Source organism: Mesoplodon mirus (genome assembly GCF_964341445.2).
Source record: "Mesoplodon mirus genome assembly, chromosome: X".
Classification (NCBI taxonomy): domain Eukaryota; kingdom Metazoa; phylum Chordata; class Mammalia; order Artiodactyla; family Ziphiidae; genus Mesoplodon; species Mesoplodon mirus.
Window position 1 is genome coordinate 52,122,285 of NC_138981.1, and position 23,363 is coordinate 52,145,647.

The following is a 23,363-nucleotide window of genomic DNA, read 5'->3' on the forward strand; positions in this document are numbered from 1 at the left end:
ATAAGCTGAGGGCCAGTCAGGTGTGGATATAATACAAGATCTCCTGCTGTCTAGCAAAATGCCCTTATTTATTGAGTAGGCACCAATTGCTGGTGTGCTACTAAATCTCCACCCTCCTTTTAATTCCTTTTCAAGGGAGATTAAGTTGTGAAAGTTTCTTCTATTCTTAATTCCTTTTTCTTAATTCTTTCTTAATTCCTTTTCAAGGGAGATTAAGTTGTGAAGGCTTCTTCTATGATTCTTGTTTTTTTAAATTTAATTTATTATTTTTAAACATATTTATTGGAGTATAATTCCTTTACAATGGTGTGTTATTTTCTGCTCTATAATAAAGTGAATTAGCCATATACATATATATATACACACATATATGTGTATATATACACACATATATATACATATACATATACATATACATATACACACACACACACACACACACACACACACACACACATATATATCCCCATATCTCCTCCCTCTTGCATCTGGCCCCCACCCTCCCTATCCGACCCCTTTACGTGGTCACAAAGCACCGAGCTGATCTCCCTGTGCTATGTGGTTGCTTCCCACTAGCTATCTACTTTACATTTGGTAGTGTATATATGTCAATGCCACTCTCTCACTTCGTCCCAGCTTACCCGTCCCCCTCCCTGTGTCCTCAGTCCATTTTCTACCTCTGAGTCTTTATTCCTGCCCTGTCCCTAGGTTCATCAGAACAACTTTTCTTCTTTTTTTTTGGTTTCCATACATATGTGTTAGCGTACGGTATTTGTTTTTCTCTTTCTGACTTACTTCACTCTGTATGACAGACTCTAGGTCCATCCACCTCATTACAAATAACTCAATTTCGTTTCTTCTTATGGCTGAGTAATATTCCATTGTATATATGTACCACAGCTTCTTTATCCATTCATCTGTTGATGGAAACTTAGGTTGCTTCCATGTCCTGGCTACTGTAAATAGAGCTGCAATGAGCATTGTGGTACATGACAATTTTGGAACTATGGCTTTCTTAGGGTACATGCCCAGTAGTGGGATTGCTGTGTCATAAGGTAGTTCTATTTTTAGCTATTTAAGGAACCTCCATACTCTTCTGCATAGTGGCTGTATCAATTTACATTCCCAGCAACAGTGCAAGAGGGTTCCCTTTTCTCCACACCCTCTCCAGCATTTATTGTTTCTAGATTTTTTGATGATGGTCATTCTGACTGGTGTGAGGTGATACCTCACTGTAGTTTTGATTTGCATTTCTGTAACGATTAGTGATGTTGAGCATTCTTTCATATGTTTGTTGGCAATCTGTATATCTTCTTTGCAAAAAATGTCTATTTAGGTCTTCTGCCCATTCATGGATTGGGTTTTTTGTTTATTTGATATTGAGTTGCATGAGCTCCTTGTAAGTTTTGGAGAATGATCCTTTGTCAGTTGCTTCATTGGCAAATATTTTCTCCCATTCTGAGGGTTGTCTTTTCGTCTTATTTATGGTTTCCCTTGATGTGCAAAAGCTTTTAAGTTTCATTAGGTCCCATCTGTTTATTTTTATTTCCACTTCTGTAGGAGGTGGGTCAAAAAGGATCTTGCTGTGATTTATATCATAGAGTGGTCTGCCTATGTTTTCCTCTTAGAATTTTATAGTGTCTGCTCTTACATTTAGGTCTTTAATCCATTTGGAGTTTATTTTTGTGTATGGTGTTAGGGAGTGCTGTAATTTCATTCTTTTACATGTAGCTGTCCAGTTTTCCCAGCACCATTTATTCAAGAGGCTGTCTTTTCTCCACTGTATATTCCTGCCTCCTTTATCAAAAATAAGACGACCATAGGTGCATGGGTTTACCTCTGGCTTTCTATCTTGTTCTATTGATCTATATTTCTGTTTTTGTGCCAGTACTGTGCTGTCTTGATTAGTGTACCTTTGTAGTATTGTCTGAAGTCAGGGAGCCTGATTCCTCCAGTTCTGTTTTTCTTTCTCAAGATTGCTTTGGCTATTCAGGGTCCTTTGTGTTTCCATACAAATTGAGAATTTTTTTGTCCTACTTCTGTGAAAAGTGCCACTGATAGTTTCATAGGGATTGCATTGAACCTGTAGATTGCTTTGGGTAGTAGAGTCATTTTCACAATATTGATTCTTCCAATCCAAGAACATGATATATCTCTCCATTTATTTGTACCATCTTTAATTTCTTTCATCAGTGTCTTATAGTTTTCTGCATACAAGTCTTCTGTCTCCTTAGGTAGGTTTATTCTTAGGTATTTATTATTTTTGATCCTATGGTAAGTGGGAGTGTTTCCTCAATTTATCTTTCAGATTTTTCATCATTAGTGTATAGGAATGCAAAATATTTCTGTGCATTAATTTTGTATCCTGCTACTTTACCAAATTCATTGATTAGTTCTTGTAGTTTTCTGGTAGCATCTTTAGTATTCTTTATGTATAGTATCATGTCATCTGCAAACAGTGACAGCTTTACTTCTTCTTTTCCAATTTGAATTCCTTTTATTTGTTTTTCCTCTGATTGCTGTGGCTAAAACTTCCAAAACTATGCTGAGTAACAGCGGTGAGAGTGGAAAACTTTGTCATATTTCTGATCTTACAGGAAATGGTTTCAGTGTTTCACCATTGAGAATGACGTTGGCTGTGGTTTTGTCATGTATGGCCTGTATTATGTTGAGGTTAGTTCCCTATATGCCTACTTTCTGGAAGGTTTTTATCATAAATGGGTGTTGAATTTTGTGAAAAGGTTTTTCTGCATCTATTGACATGATCATATGGTTTTCCTCCTTCAAATTTTTAATATGGTTTATCACATTGATTGAATTGTGTGTATTGAAGAATCCTTGCATTCCTGGGATGATGCCCACTTGATCATGGTGTATGATCTGTTTAATGTGCTGTTGGATTCTGTTTGCTAGTATTTTGTTGAGAACTTTTGCGTATATATTCATCAGTGATATTGGCCTGAATTTTTTTTTTTTTAATTTGTGACATCTTTGACTGGTTTTGGTATCAGGGTGACTTTGGGAGTGTTCCTCCATCTGCTATATTTTGGAAGAATTTGACAAGGATAGCTGTTAGCTGTTCTCTAAAAGTTTGATAGAATTTGCCTGTGAAGCAATCTGGTCCTGGGCTTTTGTTTGTTGGAAGATTTTTAATCACCATCTCAATTTCAGTGCTCGTGATTAGTCTGCTTATATTTTCAATTTCTTCCTGGTTCAGTCTCAGAAGGTTGCACTTGTCTAAGAAATTTTTCATACCTTCCTGGTTGTCCATTTTATTGGCATTTAGTGCCCTTTAGTAATCTCTCATAATCCTTTGTATTTCTGCAGTGTCAGTTTTTACTTCTCCTTTTTCAGTTGTAATCCTGTTGACCTGAGTCATCTACCTTTTCTTCTTGATGCGTCTGGCTAATTGATTATCAAGTTTGTTTATCTTCTCAAAGAACCAGCTTTTAGTTTTACTGATATTTGCTATAATTTCCTTCAGTTCTTCTTCATTTATTTCTGACCTGATCTTTATGATGTCTTTGCTTCTGCTATCTTTGGGGGTTTTTTTGTTTGTTTGTTTTTCTTTCTCTAATTGCTTTATGTTGAAGGTTAGGTTGTTTATTTGAGACGTTTCTTGAGGTAGGATTGTATTGATATAAACTTCCCTCTTAGAACTGCTTTTGCTGCCTCCCAAAAGTTTTGGGTCATTGTGTTTTCATTGTCTTTTGTTTCTAGGTATTTTTTGATATCATCTTTGATTTCTTCAGTGATCTCTTGGTTATTTAGTAGTGTATTGTTTAGCCTCCATGTGTTTGCATTTTCTATAGGTTTTTTTCCCCGTAATTGATATCTAGTCTCATAGCATTGTGGTTGGAAAAGATACTTGATACAATTTCAATTTTCTTAACTTATCATGGCTTGATTTGTGACCCAAGATATGATCTATCCTGGAGAATGTTCCATTAGCTCTTGATAAGAAAGTGTATTCTGTTGTTTTTCATTGGAATGTCCTATAAATATCAGTTAAGTCCATCTTGTTTAGTATATCATTTAAAGTTTGTGTTTCCCTATTAATTTTCATTTCGGATGATATGTCTATTGGTGAAAGTGGGGTGTTAAAGTCCCCTACTATGATTGTGTTACTGTTGATTTCCGGTTTTATGGCTGTTAGCATTTGCCTTATGTATTGAGGTGCTCCTATGTTGGGTGCATCAATATTTACAGTTGTTACATCTTTTTTGAATGATCCCTTGATCATTATGTAGTGTCCTTCTTTGTCTCTTGTAATAGTCTTTATTTTAAAGTCTATTTTGTCTGATATGAGAAGTGCTACTCCCACTTTCTTTTGATTTCCATTTGGATGGAATATTTTTTTCCATCCCCTCACTTATTGTCTGTATGGGTCCCTAGGTCTGACATAGGTCTCTTGTAGACAGTGTATATACGGGTCTTATTTTTGTATCCATTCAGCCAGTCTATGTCTTTTGTTTGGAACATTTAATGCATTTACATTTAAGGTAGTTATCTATATGTATGTTCCTAATAATATTTTCCCAATTGTTTGGGGTTTGTTATTGTATATTTTTCCCTTCTCTTGTGTTTCCTGCCTAGAGAATTTCCTACAGTATTTGTTGTAAACTGGTTTGCTGGTTCTGAATTATCTTAAGTTTTGCTTGTCTGTAAAGTTTCTAATTTCTCCTTCAAATCTGAGTGATATCCTTGCTGTGTAATCTTGCTTGTAGGTTTTTCCCTTTCATCTCTTTAAATATGTCCTGCCACTCCCTTCTGGCTTGCAGAGTTTCTGCTGAAAGATCAGCTGTTAACTTTATGGGGATTCCCTTGTACGTTACTTGTTGCTTTTGCCTTGCTGCTTTTAATATTTTTCCCTGCATTTAATTTTTGATAGTTTGATTAATATATGTGTTGGCAGGTTTTTCCTTGAATTTATCCTGTATTAGACTCTATGTGCTTCCTGGACTTGATTGACTATTTCCTTTCCCATATTAGGGAAGTTTTCAACTATAATCTCTTCAAAAATTCTCTTAGTCCTGTTCTTTTTCTATTCTTCTTCTGTGACCCCTATAATTCGAATGTTGGTGTGGTAACGTTGTCCCAGAGGTCTCTGGGACTGTCCTCAATTCTTTTCATTCTTTATTCTGCTCTGCTGTAGTTATTTCCACTCTTTCACCTTCCAGGTCACTCATCCGTTCTTCTGCCTCAGTTATTCTGCTACTGATTCCTTTTAGAGAATTTTTTTTAATTTCATTTATTGTGTTGCTCATCATTGTTTGCTCTTCAGTTCTTCTAGGTTCTTGTTAAACATTTCTTGTATTTTCTCCATTCTTTTTCCAAGATTTTGCATCATCTTTACTATCATTATGCTGAATTCTTTTTCAGGTAGGTTGCCTATTTCCTCTTCATTTGTTTGGTTTGGTGGGTTTTTACCTTGCTCCTTCATCTGCTGTGTTTTTCCTGTCTTTTCATTTTGCTTAACTTACTGTGTTTGGGGTCTTCTTTTCGCAGGCTGGAGGTTCACAGTTCCCACTGTTTTTGTTGTCTCTGCCCAGTGGCTAAGGTTGGTTCAGTGGGTTGTTTAGGCTTCCTGGTAAGGGTCTGGTGCCTGTGTTCTGGTGGATGAGACTGGATCTTGTCTTTTGGTGGGCAGGACCATGTCCAGTGGTGTGTTTTGGGGTGTTTTGACCTTATCATGATTTTAGGCAGCCTCTTTGCTCTTGGGTGGGGTTGTGTTCCTGTCTTGCTAGTTGTTTGGCATAGATTGTCAAGCACTGTAGCTTGCTGGTCCTTGAGTGGAGCTGGGTCTTACCATTGAGATGGAGATCTCTGGGAGAGCTTTCTCTGTTTGATATTATGTGGAGCTAGGAGGTCTCTGGTGGACCAATGTCCTAAACTCAGCTCTCTCTCCTCAGAGGCATAGGACTGACATGTGGCCGGAGTACCTAGACTCTTTCAGCCACACCACTAGAAGAAAAGGGAGAAAGAAAGCAAGAAAGCAAGCAAGCAAGAAAGAATGAATGAAAGAGAGAAAGAGAGAAAGAAAGAAAGAAGGAAGGAAGGAAAGAAGGAAGGAAAGAAAGGAAAGAAAGAAAGAAGGAAAGAAAGAAAGAAAGAAAGAAAGGGAAAAATAAAATAAAGTTACTAAAATAAAAAATTTAAAAATTATTAAAAAGTACAAAAGTTGAAAAGTAATTTAAAAAAATGGAGAGACAGAACCCTGGGAAAAATGGTAAAAGCAAACTATACAGAGAAAATCACACAAAGAAGCATACACATACATACTCACAAAAAGAGAAAAAGAAAAACATATAGATATTTATATATAAAAAAAGAAGAGAGCAACCAAATCAATAAATGAATCTACCAGTGATAATAAACTTTTAATACTAAACTAAGATAAACATAAAACCAGAAACAAATTAGACGTAGAAAGCGAACCCAAAGTTTGCAGTTGCTCCCAAAGTCCAGCGCTTCAATTTTGGGCTGATTCGTTGTCTATTCAGGTATTCCAGGTGTGCAGGGTACATTAAGATGATTGTCGATATTTAATCCACTGCTCCTGAGGTTGCTGGGAGAAATTTCCCTTTCTCTTCTTTGTTTTCACAGCTCCTGGTGTTCAGCTATGGATTTGGCCCTGCCTCTGCGTGTATGTCGCCTGAGGGCATCTGTTCTTCACTCAGACAGGAAGGGGCTAAAGTAGCAGTTGATTAGGGGGCTCTGGCTCACTCAGCCCAGTGGGGGGAGGGAAAGGTATGAAATGCAGGGCGACTCTGCAGCGGCAGAGGCCGGTGTGATGTTGCAACAGCCTGAGGCACGCCGTGTGTTCTCCCGTGGATGTTGTCCCTGGATCACACGACCCTGGCAGTGGTGGGCTGCACAGTCTCCTCGGAGGGGTGTGTGGATAGTGACTGTTGCTTGCACACAGGCTTCTTGGTGGCTGCAGCAGGAGCCTTAGCATTTCATGCGCATTTCTGGTGTCCATGCTGACAGGCGTGGCTCGCACCCAGCTCTGAAGTTAGTTTAGGCAGTGCTCTGAATCCTCTCTCCTCGTGCACCCTGTAACAATGGTCTCTTGCCTCTTAGGCAGTGTCAGACATTTTCCTGGACTCCCTCCTGGTTAGCTGTGCCGCACTAGCCCCCTTCAGGCTGTGTTCTTGCAGCCAACCTCAGTCCTCTCCCTGGGATCTGACCTCAGAATCTGTAGCCTCAGCCCCCACCCGCCCTGGCTGGTGAGCAGACAAGCCTCTCAGGCTGGTGCGTGCTGGTTGGCACTGATCCTCTGTGTGGGAAGCTCTCCACTTTGCTCTCTGCACCCTTGTTGCTGTGCTCTTCTCCATGGCTCCAAAGCTTCCCCCGCCACCCCCCATCTCCACCTTTGAAGGGGTTTCCTAGTGTGTGAAAACTTTTCCTCCTTCACTCCTCCCTCCCAGAGGTGTAGGTCCCATCCCTATTCTTTTGTCTCTGTTTTTTTCTTTTTTCTTCTGCCCTACCCAGGTATTTGTGGAATTTCTTGACTTTTGGGAAGTCTGAGGTCTTCTGCTAACGTTCAGTAGGTGTTCTGTAGGAGTTGTTTCACATGTAGATGTATTTCAGATGTATTTGTGGGGAGGAAGGTGATCTCCATGTCTTACTCCTCCGCCATCTTGAAGGTCTCCTGACTCTTCTTTTTCATTTGACAAATCAAACTGAAATTATTATGTAAATGCTTTTGATACCCACCCTGTTTATTCAAACATGTGGAGGAGGCAAGGGAGTGGCAGAGATAGCAAAGCACTGCTTCATTTTCTTGATTTTCAAGGCTTGTCCACAGCTGCACCCACCAAGCTGGCAGGACTTCTTTCTGCATGTTCAACTGCACGGGTAGGTGGAACATAGTAAAAACCTATACCAGGGAACCAGTGAGTTGGAGCCACCCAAGCCAATAGCCAACCAGCCATGGAATGGACATATCCTATTGCTTTCTGTGGGAGACTCCCCAGCACTCATCTACCTTTAGCTTTACCGGGATTTGGACTTCCCCCCAAGGCAGTCTTACTCTCTTGCTTAGATATGGACACTTTACTGCAGAAACAAGTCCCTGCAATATCATAAAGGGAAGCGACTGGGCTGTAGGAAGCAGAAGACTGGAAGAGTATGTGGTACAGCAGTGAAAAGAACACCCCCCAGGGAATCTGGAGACTAGATTCAACTTTTAGTTTTGTCATTGACTTGCTGTTTGGCCTCAGTCAGGAATAGGCTTTCTCAGACTTCCACCATCATTACAAGGTTTGCATGTGTGCACGTGTGTGTGTGCACACACATGTGCATAAGCATGGCCAGAGTTGTTCTTTGGGGAGTTCCCTAAGAGACCTACTGACTCTGACAGTTTAGAAATATTTAAGACTAGATATGGCACACTTGATCGAAACTTTGGTCCTAGCCTCTGAAATGTACCCATCAGGCCTTGCTAAAGAAAATGCTTCATAGAGGGCAAACCCTCTGAAGCTGGTAAGTTGCATAGTGACCTCAGAGTCTGAAAAGTTAACCACAAGGAATTTTTCTTCTTATTAACTTAAATAAAGAAGGACTTTGTCAAGCAGGGTTGTGTGGGCTTGGATGAGATTAGAGGACCAGTCAATCATGCTAACAAAAGAGGCAGAGAGTAACTGCCTCCTATCCGAAAGACTTTCCTTTGTTTCCCACCCCCCAACTATAGACAAAAACAAATAAAATTCCTTCTGAGATGCTGAGTCTTTAAATCATAGTTCAGTGCTTTCAAGTTTGGTGTTAGTGAAGCTCCCTGAACAGGCCAAAGAATTTCAAGCTATTCTTGGTCTCCCATGGCCCCAGCTGCAGGGACTGGAGGCCCAGAGCCCATGGAGGAATTAGGTCTTCCAGGTATTGGGAAGGGGGAAAATGTTTCAGGTAATAGAAAGACAGTTGCTGCTGGGAACGTCCTATTACAGAGAATCCCAGTAGGGGTAGATAAAAAGAGGCCTGCTAACCAGCCACAGTTTCAGAGTGCCTGAGAATTAGTGATCTTGCTAGAGGTCATTTGATCCAGCCCTCTGATCATGAAACTAGCCAAAGCAAACCAGACACGGGGGAAGGAGAATCCATGATTTCCTAATAAGTCTGCGCCAGTGCTGGCTTCTTCTTATGAGCAAGAAGATCTCTTTATATAGATTCCTTCCTCTCCTTGCATCTCAAAGAATTACTGCTGTTTTCTACTCTGTATGGGGACATTATCCTTCAAATAAGACTCAAAAATATGCCAGCTGCTCAGAACTGTGGACATTTCCAGCCACATACATTAAAGAGGAACAGAAGTAGCAGAATAAAGGAAAGATGACTTTTTCTGGACATTGGTTAAGTAACTGTAAGTCTGTTTAATTCCCTTGGAATGTGCTAAACTATATGAGAAGTTAGAGAGCTACTAGCTCTCAAATGACAAGAAATTATACCTGTGTGGAGGCCAGAGGAATGGGGAGCTGACTCAACTTCTATGATCATGAAGCTTAAGATTGCCATCTCCTCCCTGGTAGCATGTCCTGCCTCTCCTATCTTGGTTATATTAGCTGTGGACTGTCAGATTTCATAACTTGGGTCTGAGAGATAAATGTGAAATGTCATTACTCCTGGTTCTCTTGATGGGTACAAGAGAGAAACAATAAATAGTGTACTTAACACACAGGTACCTGTGAGGCTTTAAAGTTCACAGCTGTTTCTGTTTAACAGACACCTCAGGAACTTCAACAGAGCAGTGGCGTAAGAGGCAAAAGCTCCATTTATTTTTTAGGCTGTGTATATCCTCTGCAAGTTAGCATTTCAGAAGACAAGGCTTTAGTGAAGGCTTTCTGAGTTCAGAAAAGTCGTGGCCATTTCCAATAGAATGGAGGCTCAGGGATTATTTTTATAAGCAGGTAATTAAAAAACAGAATTTGGCCTCTCAGTTGGGCAGGGATGATGGTTGTGGCCTGAAGTGTGCAGGCTTGGATAAAACTAGTAGATATGTCAGGGTGAGGTGATCTCACCAAGAGGAAAAGAAGAAGTATGTTGGCTGGCCTGCATCAGAGAACCAACCTTGCACTGTGTGTCTGAGAGTGAATTAGTACCTATTACTCCTTATCCAAGTGTTCATCTGGTGGTGATAAAATTCCAGTACTTGAAAGAGCTTTGAAATGCTACTGAGTCAACCCAATTATTTCTTAGCAACACTCAAATAGATGAATCTTTCCTTTCCTAATGAAATATTGCAACTGAGATTTCTCCAACCTTCTTAGAAAGCTATTCAAGTACACAACACCTCTCATTAGCAGGAAGTTTTGCCTTAGCTCTAATCTAAATCCTTTCTGATGCTTTTCAAATATAATTACTCTTTGCTCATCTTTGGCTAAGATGTGAGGTTCTGGCTAAGGTATTCAGACTCTCCAATGTCCCTGTTAGTAAGGGTCCTACCTCCCAGTCTAGGACAGAGGCCTGCCACTGGGCAATCTTGTCAATATTCTCCAAGCGCCGCTTGCGTTCATTGATCTGCTGAGTCACATTTCTCATGACAGCCAGAGCAGCTGCCACATACCTGTAGTCACTGTGAAGACACAAAATTACAAGTTGGATGAGTCAATGTGCCATTGAACCAATGTGCTGGGTGCCAACACTAACATCCATTCTCCTCTTCCTACTTAGCAAGAGAGCCCTGACTTTAGATGGAATTCATGCCACATGGTGCAAAAAACTACATATTCTATCCTTTACAGTAAGAGGTGACTTATATGATCAAGTTCTGTCCAGTGATATGTAAATAGAAATGTTGGGTAGAACTTTTGAAAAACCACCTTTAAGGGAAACAGCATGCCCTTCTTTGGTCCTTACTTAATCCTGATGCTTAAGAATATTTAGATGTGATGGCTGAAGTTCTAACAACCATCTTAGACCATAAGGACAAGGTCCATACTCCTAAGGATAGGAAAAGAAAAAACTGGAAGGAGTCTCTGATAATCATGGAGCCAGCAAGGCAGCCATAAACTGCCTACCTGCAGGCTTTTTTCCATGAAAGAGAAACAGACTCATCTTTGTTATGCATTTATTTTTGTACCTATCTGATACAACCAGCCAAGGATGAAGAAGGGAGGCAAACACATGGCATGGTCCAGAGAACTTTACCATCTGTTCTAGCACCTATTTCTAGGGAACTGTGCCCAAAGTCACTGTAAAATAACATCCAAACCTTTCCTCCTATACAATATAGAGATGGGATGTAGCATTGTGGTTAAGAACAGAGACTAGAGCCAGACTCCTTGAACACAAATCCTAGTTTAGTCACTGACTAGTGGTGTGGCCTTTGACAAGTCTCATTCACCCTCTCAGTGACTCAGTTTCCTCATCTGTAAAATGGGGAGAATTACAGTAGGATTTGCTGAAGTTTTAATAATCCATGAAAACTGTCTTACTCTTGGCTCACAGCAAATGTTAGCAGTATTATTAATACAAAACAAACATTTCTCTAGTATAGACATTATATGGGTTGTCTCTCAAAACCTCTAACTCCAGAAGTACAATCCTAGGCCCCATTTTCCTGGGACTTTGGATGGCCCACTTGTTGAAGTTTATACCACCCTGCCCAGTTTTCTCTGTTTGTCTGATCTAATTCCAGTCAAATGGCTCCTGTGAAAAGAAGATTGAAAGTTAGATCCCAGACATTTGGTGAAATAATAAGTTGAGAAGGCAGGAGGAGAAGTTACAGTTCAGTCTTAACAAACATTTCCTTAGAGAAGCTGAACAAGCTTTGTGGTCACTAACCTGCTCACTGTCCCAGCACCAATTTGAAAGAAGAGAAGAGAAAAAGAAGAGCAAGGCAACTGTCTTTTTCTTCCCTAATACATTGAGATGTGGGGTGGTGGACCAAACATAGGAACAGAAGAAAGGGAGTTCTAACTGCCAGGGCAGATGAGACACAGCACCTCCTCTTAGCTGGCCTCCCTGGCTCCAGTCTGTTCTCTGCACACCTGCCAGAACATAGTCTTCAAACGTTACTACATTTTATTACCTACAGTGACAGGATACTCACTACAAATCCTCACCAGTCTATTCTGTCTTAAGACAACTCTGTTAACACACACACACACACACACACACACACACCCCAAAACCTCTTTATCCTGAGCCTTAATGAATGTTAGCTGTTATCAGTTTTTCTTGTGGATCTCACTTCTGACTCATACTGAACTTATGATCAACCAATACTTCTTAAATTTCTTTAAAATATGCTGTCTAGAAGCTGTATGTCTCTCAGTCTGTCCTTGAATTGCTGATTTCTTAGACACAACTACAGAATATTACATTTGTTTCTGTTACATTTCATTCTTTTACAGTTACTTGCTCCAACCTGTGGGGGAGTTATTGTGCTCTGTAAAACTGTCAAAGTTTTTCCCTGGCAAGACTATCTGAGCTTTCCATTTAGAAGCAAGGTAGGGTAATGACAGAAGGGGTGGTTGCAGTGTAGAAGTTGCTGACGTAAATAAGCACCCCTGTTCTTTAGGTTCTTTTTCTGTCTCCCATGCTATTCCTCCCTGATTTGACAGCATCAGGAAAATGCCTTAAGCCAATTTCTAGGAGGTAAAGCACAGAGTTACACTGTCCAATATGGTAGCCACTAGCCACATTTAATTAAAATTAAATAAAATTTTAAAATTTAGTTCTTTAGTTGCATCAGCTACATTTCTCAGTACTCAATAGCCATATGTGGCCAGTGTCTACTATATTAAACCACACAGATATGGAACATTTACATCACTGTACAAAGTCTTATTGGACAGTGCTGGCATGAGAATGCTTATTACCTCTGCCTGACCCCATGTACTACTTAGCCATGAATTTATCACTGCCACTGTTCCATACTGTCAGTCAACCTTTGCCATTTTTAGCTGGCTGCCTCTCTCACGATGGTTAGAGGGGGGTATGTCACCATCTCTAACCTTCCCCACTAGCTTTAGGAGTGGGTGAAAGAAAAAAGTAAATAGCTGTGGTCCAGCCTGAACCCTGTTCAGAGCCCTCAGGCTTCCAGATGAGGTCTGAGCCCAGCACCCTAGTGAGGAGACTGACTGAACCAAGATTGTCTTCTTCCAGACAGGTCAGCTAACGTCCCTCTTGTACAGAGTCTTTCTTGTTATCAGCTTAAGCAAGGTTGGGTGGGGGGTGGGGACATGTCACCCTTCTGTAAACAAAGGTAGTATTATTCTCCATTTACCATTCTCTATCCACCTAATCTTCTCCCTCGGGAAGAACTCTGCCTGCTTGCATTTCAGACCTACCTATCTGAACACCTATCGACCTAAGTCTTCAACCTGGCAGTAGCCTCTAAGTGTCTTCAAACCTAAGCTACTTTGACATGCATTGCAGGAGCTATCACCTTGATACAGCTTCCTGAGGCCTGCAAGAAGGAGTAGCCCATGGCCTGGGGATAGTGCTAGGCCCAATGGGTCACCCCAAATGAGGACAGGGATTGATGTAGCCCGCCACTGACTAAACCATTCTCTCAGCACCCCTGAGCCTAGGGGTGGAAGGAGAGGGGACCAGAGACCCAGAGGGTAAGAAGGCCTTGAGGCAGGGTTTCCACTCACAAGGTGAAGGTGCACATGAATGGGAAATCCCAGGGAGATAGGCTATCTTGTTCGCTCCCACTAAACACAAAAGGCCCTAGGGTTGCTTTGGTCTAAAAGACAAACATAATTTTTGGCTGTGCTTTAAATTTGGTCCTTGGGGGGCTCTTAAAAGCATTTATGTAAATACCTAATTTACCTAGTTAATATCATCAGTCCAGAAGTATGATTTTTAGAGCAGACACTCAGGAGTAGGTGGGAGATAAGCTGTGATATAAAAACATTTGAGAATCACTCTTTAAATATACTGGTTTTAAAACCATTGGTCTGAAAGCAGCTCCACTGAGATTTAGGTACAATAGTGGCTGCTTCTGGTCACTTAGCACCTTGAAGTATTCCTCTGGAGGTCATTTAGATTCATTACAACATGGGATGGCAGAACTAGAAAAGGCCTTCCAGACTGGCTAGTACAATGGCTCACAAATCTTCCTCAGCATGAAAATCACCTGGAGGGCTCTTTAAAAATTTAGGTTCCCAGACCACTGTCCATACTTTGTGTCCCTGCTTTGCCACAAACTTGCTCTTTGTCATTTTCCCTTTCTGGAACTCAGTCTGTCTAGCCATAGAATGAGTAAGTGTGACTAGAAGACCTTCCTCTAAGGCCCTTTCCATTTTAGGTGCCATACATGTTTTCCATTTTTATTTTTAAAATATTAAGATATTTTGATTGGGGTTCTTTAATATCCTATTAGCTCTCACAAGTTTTCTCCTTAGAAAACTTGGGACTCAGTTTTGGCAATGGGCTGTATTAAATCTTTTAAGTGAGATTTAGTCACCTCCAAATTTCATGTCTAATTAGTACTCCCACTAGTAAACAGACTCAGGGAGAAGGGGACAGAGTCCTCCTTTGCAAGATCCTTCTATACCTGCCTCGCTCACAGCCAACAGAGCAAGGAAGGCAGAGTTACCACTGGTGGCGTTACTCACACAAAGGGAGAGTCCACCGCTACCACATACGGTTTCAAATCTGAAATCTGTCCAGGGTTTCAGACCACTGAAGCACATAACCCATGATATGCTAAAGAACAACATCAACTTAAAAATGAACCTAGGGATTGGCCTAGAAGCTTGACATAAACAAAACCAACTGACGCATACCAATGGCCTTATGCAACTAGGTCTGGAAGTCAGCTCCAAGGAAACCAGGCAGCAGAGCCAAATGAAAGTAGGAAGCAGGCCTGATGAGAATCAGGCAGACACTAAGGGAAATTGGACAAAGGCCTTCTTTATTCTTATAGTGATCAATCAGGAAGAGAGCTGAGAGCTGGGCCAATAAACCTAAGATCACGGATTTAATACCAATTAAAAGCAGGCTATAAATAGGCTTGGGGCTCTAGGTCATGAAGCAAAGCACGTGAAAAAATAGGGGATGGTTCACTGTAGACCATTCCCATTGTTGGAGATGACTCCCAGCATATACCTTACTAATAGGGGGTTAGGAGTATCATTTCCATTCAGAGAAAGATAAGCTCCTTGGTCCTTTTTGGGTTGGTTTTCTTGAAAATACTGAAAAACTTTGAAAAAACTTCAGGGGAAGTATCAAGTCTATTTTCCCCCAGTCATGCTGTGTGTCTAAGGGGAAGGTACAGTTGGGATGAGGCAGAGGAGGGTGTAAAAGACTAAAGAAGACGAGGGGTGTAGCCTTTCAGAAGAAATCTAAGGTCAGTACAAGTTGGGCGGTCTGTTACCAGGATATTTGACTCTATTGAGCAGAGTAGAATAAACAGTTGATTCACTTGGCTGAACTCAGGACTAAGGACCAGGCAATAAGGTCCCTGAAGGCAGTGTCTAAGTGGTACAATAAAGATGAACACTGATTTTGTGTATATATTGATTTATAAGTTTATAAGCAACTGATAAGCATTGTCTTACTTTATATACACAACAGTCTTCAGAGGTAAGCAAGAATATGTCATCATCCCATGGTGTATGTAAGCTAACAGAAACTCAGAAAAGGCAAAAGGACATACATTCTCAATAAGGATTAACATTTAGAGGAGGCTCTCTCCTTCACTCCTGCCTCCCTTAATCCCTTACCTATGGTCCTGGGCAGTATACTTGAGGAGCTCAGCCAACTGTAAGGGATACTTGCAGATCTTCTGCACTGGCGTCAAAAGGAAACCATCAATAGCAATGTCGATCATCTGCTGCAAGAGGCGACAGGCCTCAAAAAAGTGCTGGTAGCGGCTGTCCTTCATCAGTTTGGAGAGCTCCATACAGGCGTCCAGGTGGTTGTTACAGTACTCAGAGTATATCCAGAATCCATCTTGCTGTGAGCAGAGGAAAGATAGAGAGAAAGGGAAAGGCTACTGAGGACTCCAAAAGAAGCTCTGCAGAAATGGGAAAACAGACCCTCTACTTATGTAGAAACAGAAAAATGATAATGTCAATCTTTCCTACATTGATTCATAATTTAATAATAAATACATTACTTGGGAATTAGACAAACTGTAAAAATGCATATATAAAAATAAATAAAAGAGACCTTCAAGATGGTGGAGGAGTAAGACATGGAGATCATCTTCCTCCACACAAATACCTCAAAAATACATCTACATGTGAAACAACTCCTACAGAACACCTACTGAATGCTGGCAGAAGAGCTCAGACTTCCCAAAATGCAAAAAATTCCCCATGTACTTGGGCAGGGCAAAAGAAAAAAGAAAAATAATAGGGATGGGACCTGCACTTCTGGGAAGGAGCTGTGAAGGAGGAAAAGTTTGCACACACTAGGAAGCCCCTTCAGTGGTGGGAACAGGTGGGGGAAGAGCTTCAGAGCCATGGAAGACAATGCAGAAACAGGGGTGCAGAAGGGAAAGTGGAGAGATTCCCGCACAGAGGATCGGTGCTGACCAGCACTCACCAGCCTAAGATGCTTGTCTGCTCACTCATCGGGGTGGGTGGGAGCTGAGAGCTGAGGCTCAGGCTTCAGAGGTCAGACCTCAGGGAAAGGACTGGGGTTGGCTGTGTGAAGACAGCCTGAAGTGGACTAGTGCACCACAGCTAGCCAGGAGGGAGTCTAGGAAAATGTCTGGACCAGCTGGAGAGGCAAGAAACCACTGTTTTGGGGTGTGCGAGGAGAGGGGATTCCTGCTCCTTGTGCCCACAGAGGGCAGAGCACCACCTAAATGACCTCCAGAGACAGGAGTGAGCCGCGGCTATCAGATTGGACCATAGTGACGGGCATGGACTGTTAACACTGCCGCCACTGCCACCAAGAATCCTGTGTGCAAGTACAAGTCACTACCCACACCCCCACAGAAGCCTGTGCAGCAAACCATGGCCAGGGTCCCATGATCCAGGGACAACTTCCCTGGTAGAACACACGGTGCACCACAGGCTGTTGCAATGTCATGTCAGCCTCTGGTGCTGCAGGCTCACCCCACATTCTAATTCTAACTACTGTACTTTTCCCTCTCCATGGCTGGAGTGAGCAACAGAGCCCTAATCAGCTGCTGCTTGAACCCACTCCTGTCTGGGTGGGGAACAGACACCTGAGGGTGGCCTACATGCAGAGGCAGGGTCAAAACCAAAGCTGAATCCCAGGAGCTGTGTGAACAAAGAAGAAAAAGGGAAATTTCTCCATGCAGCCTCAGGAGCAGTGGATTATATCCCCACAATCAACTTGATAAAACCCTGCATCTGTGGAGTACCTGAATAGACAACAAATGTTCCCAAAATTGAGGTGGTGACTTTGGGAGAAACTGTAGACTTGGGGTTTGCTTTCTAAGTCTGATTTGTTTTTGGTTTTATGTTTCTCTTAGTTTAGTTTTAAGTGCTTGTTTTCACTGGTGAATTTTGTTTATTGGTTTGGTTGTTTCCTTCCTTTATTTTAAATTTTTTAAATATTTTTATTTTTAATTTTCCCCCTTTTTCTCTTTTTTTGTGAATGCATGTGTGTATGTATCTTTGTATGATTTAGTCTCTTTAGGTTTGATATCATTTGTCCTAGGGTTCTGTCTGGTAGTTTTGCTTTGTTGTTTTTTTTTTTTTCTGTTTTTGTTGTTTGGGTTGTTTGTCTGTTTTTATGAGTGTGTGTGTGTGTGTGTGTGCACGTGGGTACATTTCTTTGTCTGATTTTGTCTGTTTAGTTTTGTTTTTACCATTTGGTTTGGGGTTCTATTTGTTCATTGTTTGTTTTTCCTTCTTTTACTTCCAAGCTGTGTGGCTGGCACGATTTTGGTGCTCCAGCCGGGTGACAGGCATGTTCCTCTGAGGTGAGAGAGCCGAGTCCAGGACATTGGACCACCAGAGACCTCCTGGCCCCATGTAATATCAATCAGCAAGAGCTCTCCCAGAGACTTCATCTCAACACTAAGACCCACTCCACCCAACGGCCAGCAAGCTCTGGTGCTGGATGCCCCATGGCAAACAACTAGCAAGACAGGAACAAAAACCCACCAATTAGGAGAGAGGCTGCCTAAAGTCATGCTAAGTTGACAGACACCACAAAACACCCCACCGGATGCGGCCCTGCACACCAGAAGAACAAGATCCATCGCCACCAACCAGAACAAATGCACCAGTCCCATCCACCAGGAAGCCTACATAAGCAAATAAACCAATCTCACCCACTGGGGGCAGAAAACAAAAATAACGGGAACTACAAAGCTGAGGAAAAGGAGACCCAAAACACACTAAGTTAAACAAAATGAGAAGACAGAGAAATATGAAGCAGATGAAGGAGCAAGGCAAAAACCCAGCAGAACAAACAAATGAAGAGGAAATAGGCAGTCTACCTGAAAAACAATTCAGAGTAATGATAGTAAAGATGATCCAAAATCTCAGAAATAGAAGAGAGAAAATACAAGAACTGTTTAACAAGGACCTAGAAGAACTCAAGAGCAAACAAACAGTGATGAAGAACATAATAAATGAAATGAAAAATACTCTAGAAGGAATCAATAGAAGAATAACTGAGGCAGAAGAATGGATAAGTGAGCTGGAAGATAGAATAGTGCAAATACCTGTGGCAGAGCAGAATAAAGATAAAAGAATGAAAAGACACTTCTGGGGCAACATTAACTGCAACAAAATTCAAATTATAGGGGTCCCAGAAGAAGAACAGAAAAAGAAAGTATCTGAGAAAATATCTGAAGAGACTATAGTCGAAAACGTCCCTAACATGGGAAAGGAAATAGTCAATCAAGTCCAGGAAGAGCAGAGAGTCCCATACAGGATAAATCCAAGAAACATGGCAAGACACATATTAAGGAAACAATAAAAAATTAAACACAAACCAAAAATATTAAAAGCAGCAAGGGAAAAGCAAAAAATAACATACAAGGGAATCCCCAGAAGCTTAACAGCTGATCTTTCAGCAAAAATTCTGCAAGCCAGAAGGGAGTGCAGGACATATTAAAAGTGATGAAACGGAAAAACCTACAACCAAGATTACTCTACCCAGCAAGGATCTCATTCAGATTTGATGGCAAAATTAAAACCTTTACAGACTAGCAAAACTTAAGAGAATTCAGCACAATCAAACCAGCCTTACCAAAAAATGCTAAAGCAACTTCTCTAGGCAGGAAACACAAGAGAAGGAAAAGACCTACAAAAAATAATTAAGAAAATGGTAATAGAAATATACATATCAATAATTAACTTAAATGTAAGTGGATTAAATGCTCCAACCAAAGGACACAAAATGCTGAATGGATACAAAAACAAGATGCATGTAAATGCTATGTACAAGCAACCCACTTCAGATCTAGGGACACATACAGACTGAAAGTGATGGGATGGAAAAAGATATTCCAGGCAAATGGTAATCAAAGGAAATCTGGAGTATCAATACTCATAAGAGACAAAATATACTTTAAAATAAAAACTATTACATGAGACAAAGAAGGACACTACATAATGATCAAGGGATCAATCCATGAGAAGATATAACAAGTGTAAATATTTATGCACCCAACATAGGAGCATCTCAATAAAAAAGGCAAATGCTAACAGCCATAAAAGCGGAAACTGACAGTAACACAATCATACTGGGGAGTTAAACACGCCACTTTCACAAATGGACAGATAATCCAATATGAAAATAAATAAGGAAACACAAGCTTTAAATGATGCATTAAACAAGATGGAATTAATTGATATTTATAGCACATTCCACCCAAAAACAACAGAATATACTTTCTTTTCAAGTGCTCATGGAACATTCTCCAGGACAGATCATATCTTGGGACACAAATCAAACATTGGTAAATTTCAGAAAATTGAAATCGTATCAAGTATCATTTACAACCACAGTGTTATGAGACTAGATATCAATTACAGTGAAAACACTGTAAAAAATACAAACACGGGATGGCTAAACAATACATTACTAAGTAACCAAGAGATCACAGAAAAAATCAAAGAGGAAATCAAAAAATACCTGGAAACAAATGACAATAAAAACACATTGACCCAAAACCTATGGGATGCAGCAAAAGCAGTTTTTAAGAGGGAAGTTTACAGCAATACAATCTTACCTCAAGAAAAAAGAAAAATCTCAAATAAACAACCTATCTTTACACCTAAAGCAATTAGAGAAAGAAGAAGAACAACAAAAAAAGTTAGCAGAAGGAAAGAAATCATATAGATTGCATGAGAAATAAATGAAAAGGAAATGAAGGAAACTACTGTTTCAATATATGCAAATCAATCAATGTGATGCACCATATTAACAAATTAAAGGATAAAAATCAAGGCTTCCCTGGTGGCGCAGTTGTTGAGAGTCCAGCTGCTGATGCAGGGGGCACAGGTTCATGCCCCGGTCCAGAAAGATCTCACGTGCCGCAGAGCAGCAGGGCCCGTGAGCCATGGCCACTGGGCCTGTGCATCCGGAGCCTGTGCTCTGCAACGGGAGAGGCCATAACAGTAAGAGGTCCATGTACGGCAAAAAAAAAAAAAAAAAAAAAAGGATAAAAATCAAATATCAATAAAACTAAAAGCTGGTTCTTTAAGAAGATAAAATTGACGTATCAGTAGCCAGACTCATCAAGAAAAAAAGAAAGGACAAGACTCAAAGGAACCGAAATAGAAATGAAAAAGAAGTAACACCTGACACTGTGGAAATAAAAAGGATCATGAGAGACTACTACAAGCAACTATGTGCAAATAAAATACACAACTTGGAAGAAATGGAAAAATTCTTAGAAAAGTACAACCTTCCAAGACTGAACTAGGAAGAAGTAAAAAACATGAAGAGACTAATCACAAGCACTATAATTGAAATTGTGATTAAAAATCTTCCAACAAACAAAAGCATAGGGCCAAATGGATTAACAGGTGAATTCTATCAAACGCTTACGGAAGAGTTAACACCTATTCTTCTCAAAATCTCCCAAAATATAGCAGAGGGAGGAACACTCCCAAACTCATTCAATAAGGCACTATCACTCTGATACCAAAACCAGACAAAGATGTCACAAAAAAAGAAAACAACAGGCCAATATCACTGATCAACATAGATGCAAAAATCCACCACAAAATACTAGGAAACAGAATCCAACAGCACATTGAAAGGATCATACAACATGATCAAGTAGGGTTTATTCCAGGAATGCATGGATTCTTCAATATATGCAAATGAATCAATGTTATACACCATATTAACAAATTGAAGAATTAAAACCATGTGAGAATCTCAGTAGATGCAGAAAAGGCTTTTGACAAATATCAATATCCATTTATGATAAAAAATTCTGAAGAAAGTAAGCATAGAGGGAAGCTACATCAACATAATAAAGCCATATATGACAAACCCACAGCCAACATCGTTCTCAATGGTGAAAAACTGAAACCATTTCCTCTAAGGTCCAGAACAAGACAAGGTTGCCCACTCTCACCATTATTCAACATAGCTTTGGAAGTTTTAGGCATGGCAACCACAGAACAGAAATAAATAAAAGGAATCCAAAATGGAAAAGAAGTAAAAATGTCACTGTTTGCAGATGGCATGATACTATACATAGAGAATCCTAAGGATGTTACCAGAAAACTACTAGAGCTAATCAATGAATTTGGTAAAGTTGCATGATACAAAATTAATGCTCAGAAGTCTCTTGCATTCCTATACACTATGATGAAAAAATTGAAAGACAAATTGAGGAAACACTCCCATTTACCATTGCATCAAAAAGAATAAAATACCTAGGAATAAACATACCTAAGGAGACAAAAGACCTGTATGCAGAAAACTATAAGACACTGATAAAAGAAATTAAAGATGATACAAATAGATGGAGAGATATACCATGTTCTTGGATTGGAAGAATCCACATTGTGAAAATGAATGTACAACACAAAGCAATCTACAAATTCAATGCAATCCTTAAACTACCAATGGCATTTTTCACAGAAGTAGAACAAAAAAATTCTCAATTTGTGTGGAAACACAAAAGACCATGAATAGCCAGAGGAATCTTGAGAAAGAAAAACGGAGCTGGAGGAATCAGGCTCCCTGACTTCAGACTATACTACAAAGATATAGTAATCAAGACAGTATAGTATTGGCACAAAAACAGAAATATAGATAAAAGGAACAGGATAGAAAGCCAGAGATAAACCCATGCACCTATGGTCACCTTATTTTTGATAAAGGATGCAAGAATATACAGTGGAGAAAAGACAGCCTCTTCAGTAAGTGGTGCTTGGAAAACTGTAGAGCTACATATAAAAGAATGAAATTAGAGCACTCCCCAACACCAGACACAAAAATAAACTCAAAATTTATTAAAGACCTATATGTAAGGCCAGACACTATAAAACTCTTAGAGGAAAACATAGGCAGAACACTCTATGACACAAATCACATTAAGATCCTTTTTGACCCACCTCCTAGAGAAATGTATATAATAACAAAAATAAAGAAACAGGACCTAATGAAACTTAGAAGATTTTGCATAGCAAATGAAGCCATAAACAAGACGAAAAGACATCTTTCAGAATGGGAGAAAATATTTGCAAATAAAGCAACTGACAAAGGATTAATCTCCAAAATTTACAAGCAGCTCATGAAGCTCAATATCAAAGAAACAAAAAACCCAATCCCAAAATGGGCAGAAGATCTAAATAGACATTTCTCCAAAGAAGATATACAGACTGCCAACAAACACATGAAAGAATGATCAACATCATTAATCATCACAGAAATGCAAATCAAAACTACAATGAGGTATCACTTCACAACAGTCAGAATGGCCATGATCAAAAAATCTACAAACAATAAATGCTGGAGAGGGGTTGGAGAAAAGAGAAGCCTCTTGCACTGTTGGTGGGAGTGTGAAATGATACAGCCAGTATGGAGAACAGTATGGAAGTTCCTTAACAAAATAAAAACAGAACTACCATATGACCCAGCAATCCCACTACTGGGCATATACCCTGAGAAAACCATAATTGAAAAAGAGTCATGCAGCACAGTGTTCATTGCAGCTCTATTTACAATAGCCAGGGCATGGAAGCAACCTAAGTGTCCATTGACAGATGAATGAATAAACAAGATGTGGCACAAATATACAATGGAATATTACTCAGTCATAAAAAGAAACGAAATTGAGTTATTTGTAGGGAGGTGAATGGATGTAGAGTCTGTCATACAGAGTGAAGTAAGTCACAAAGAGAAAAACAAATACCATATGCTAACGTATATATTTGGAATCTAAAAAAAAAAAAAAAGGTCATGAAAAACCTAGGGGCAGAACAGGAATAGAGACGCAGACCTACTAGAGA

At 40.1% G+C, this 23,363-nt stretch overlaps 1 protein-coding gene across 8 annotated transcripts in view; it reads right to left on the reverse strand.

Annotated features, from left to right (window-relative positions):
• The window catches only part of ARHGEF9 (Cdc42 guanine nucleotide exchange factor 9), a 206,966-nt gene that overhangs the window by 50,644 nt on the left and 132,959 nt on the right, over positions 1-23,363 (reverse strand). For all 8 annotated transcript variants that reach the window (XM_082609866.1, XM_082609865.1, XM_082609869.1 and 5 more), the window contains 2 exons: positions 15,675-15,907; positions 10,438-10,567 (listed from right to left, as the gene is read on the reverse strand). In XM_082609866.1, the coding sequence (XP_082465992.1) occupies positions 10,438-10,567; positions 15,675-15,907 (363 nt within the window). The remainder of the gene's footprint in view (positions 1-10,437; positions 10,568-15,674; positions 15,908-23,363) is intronic.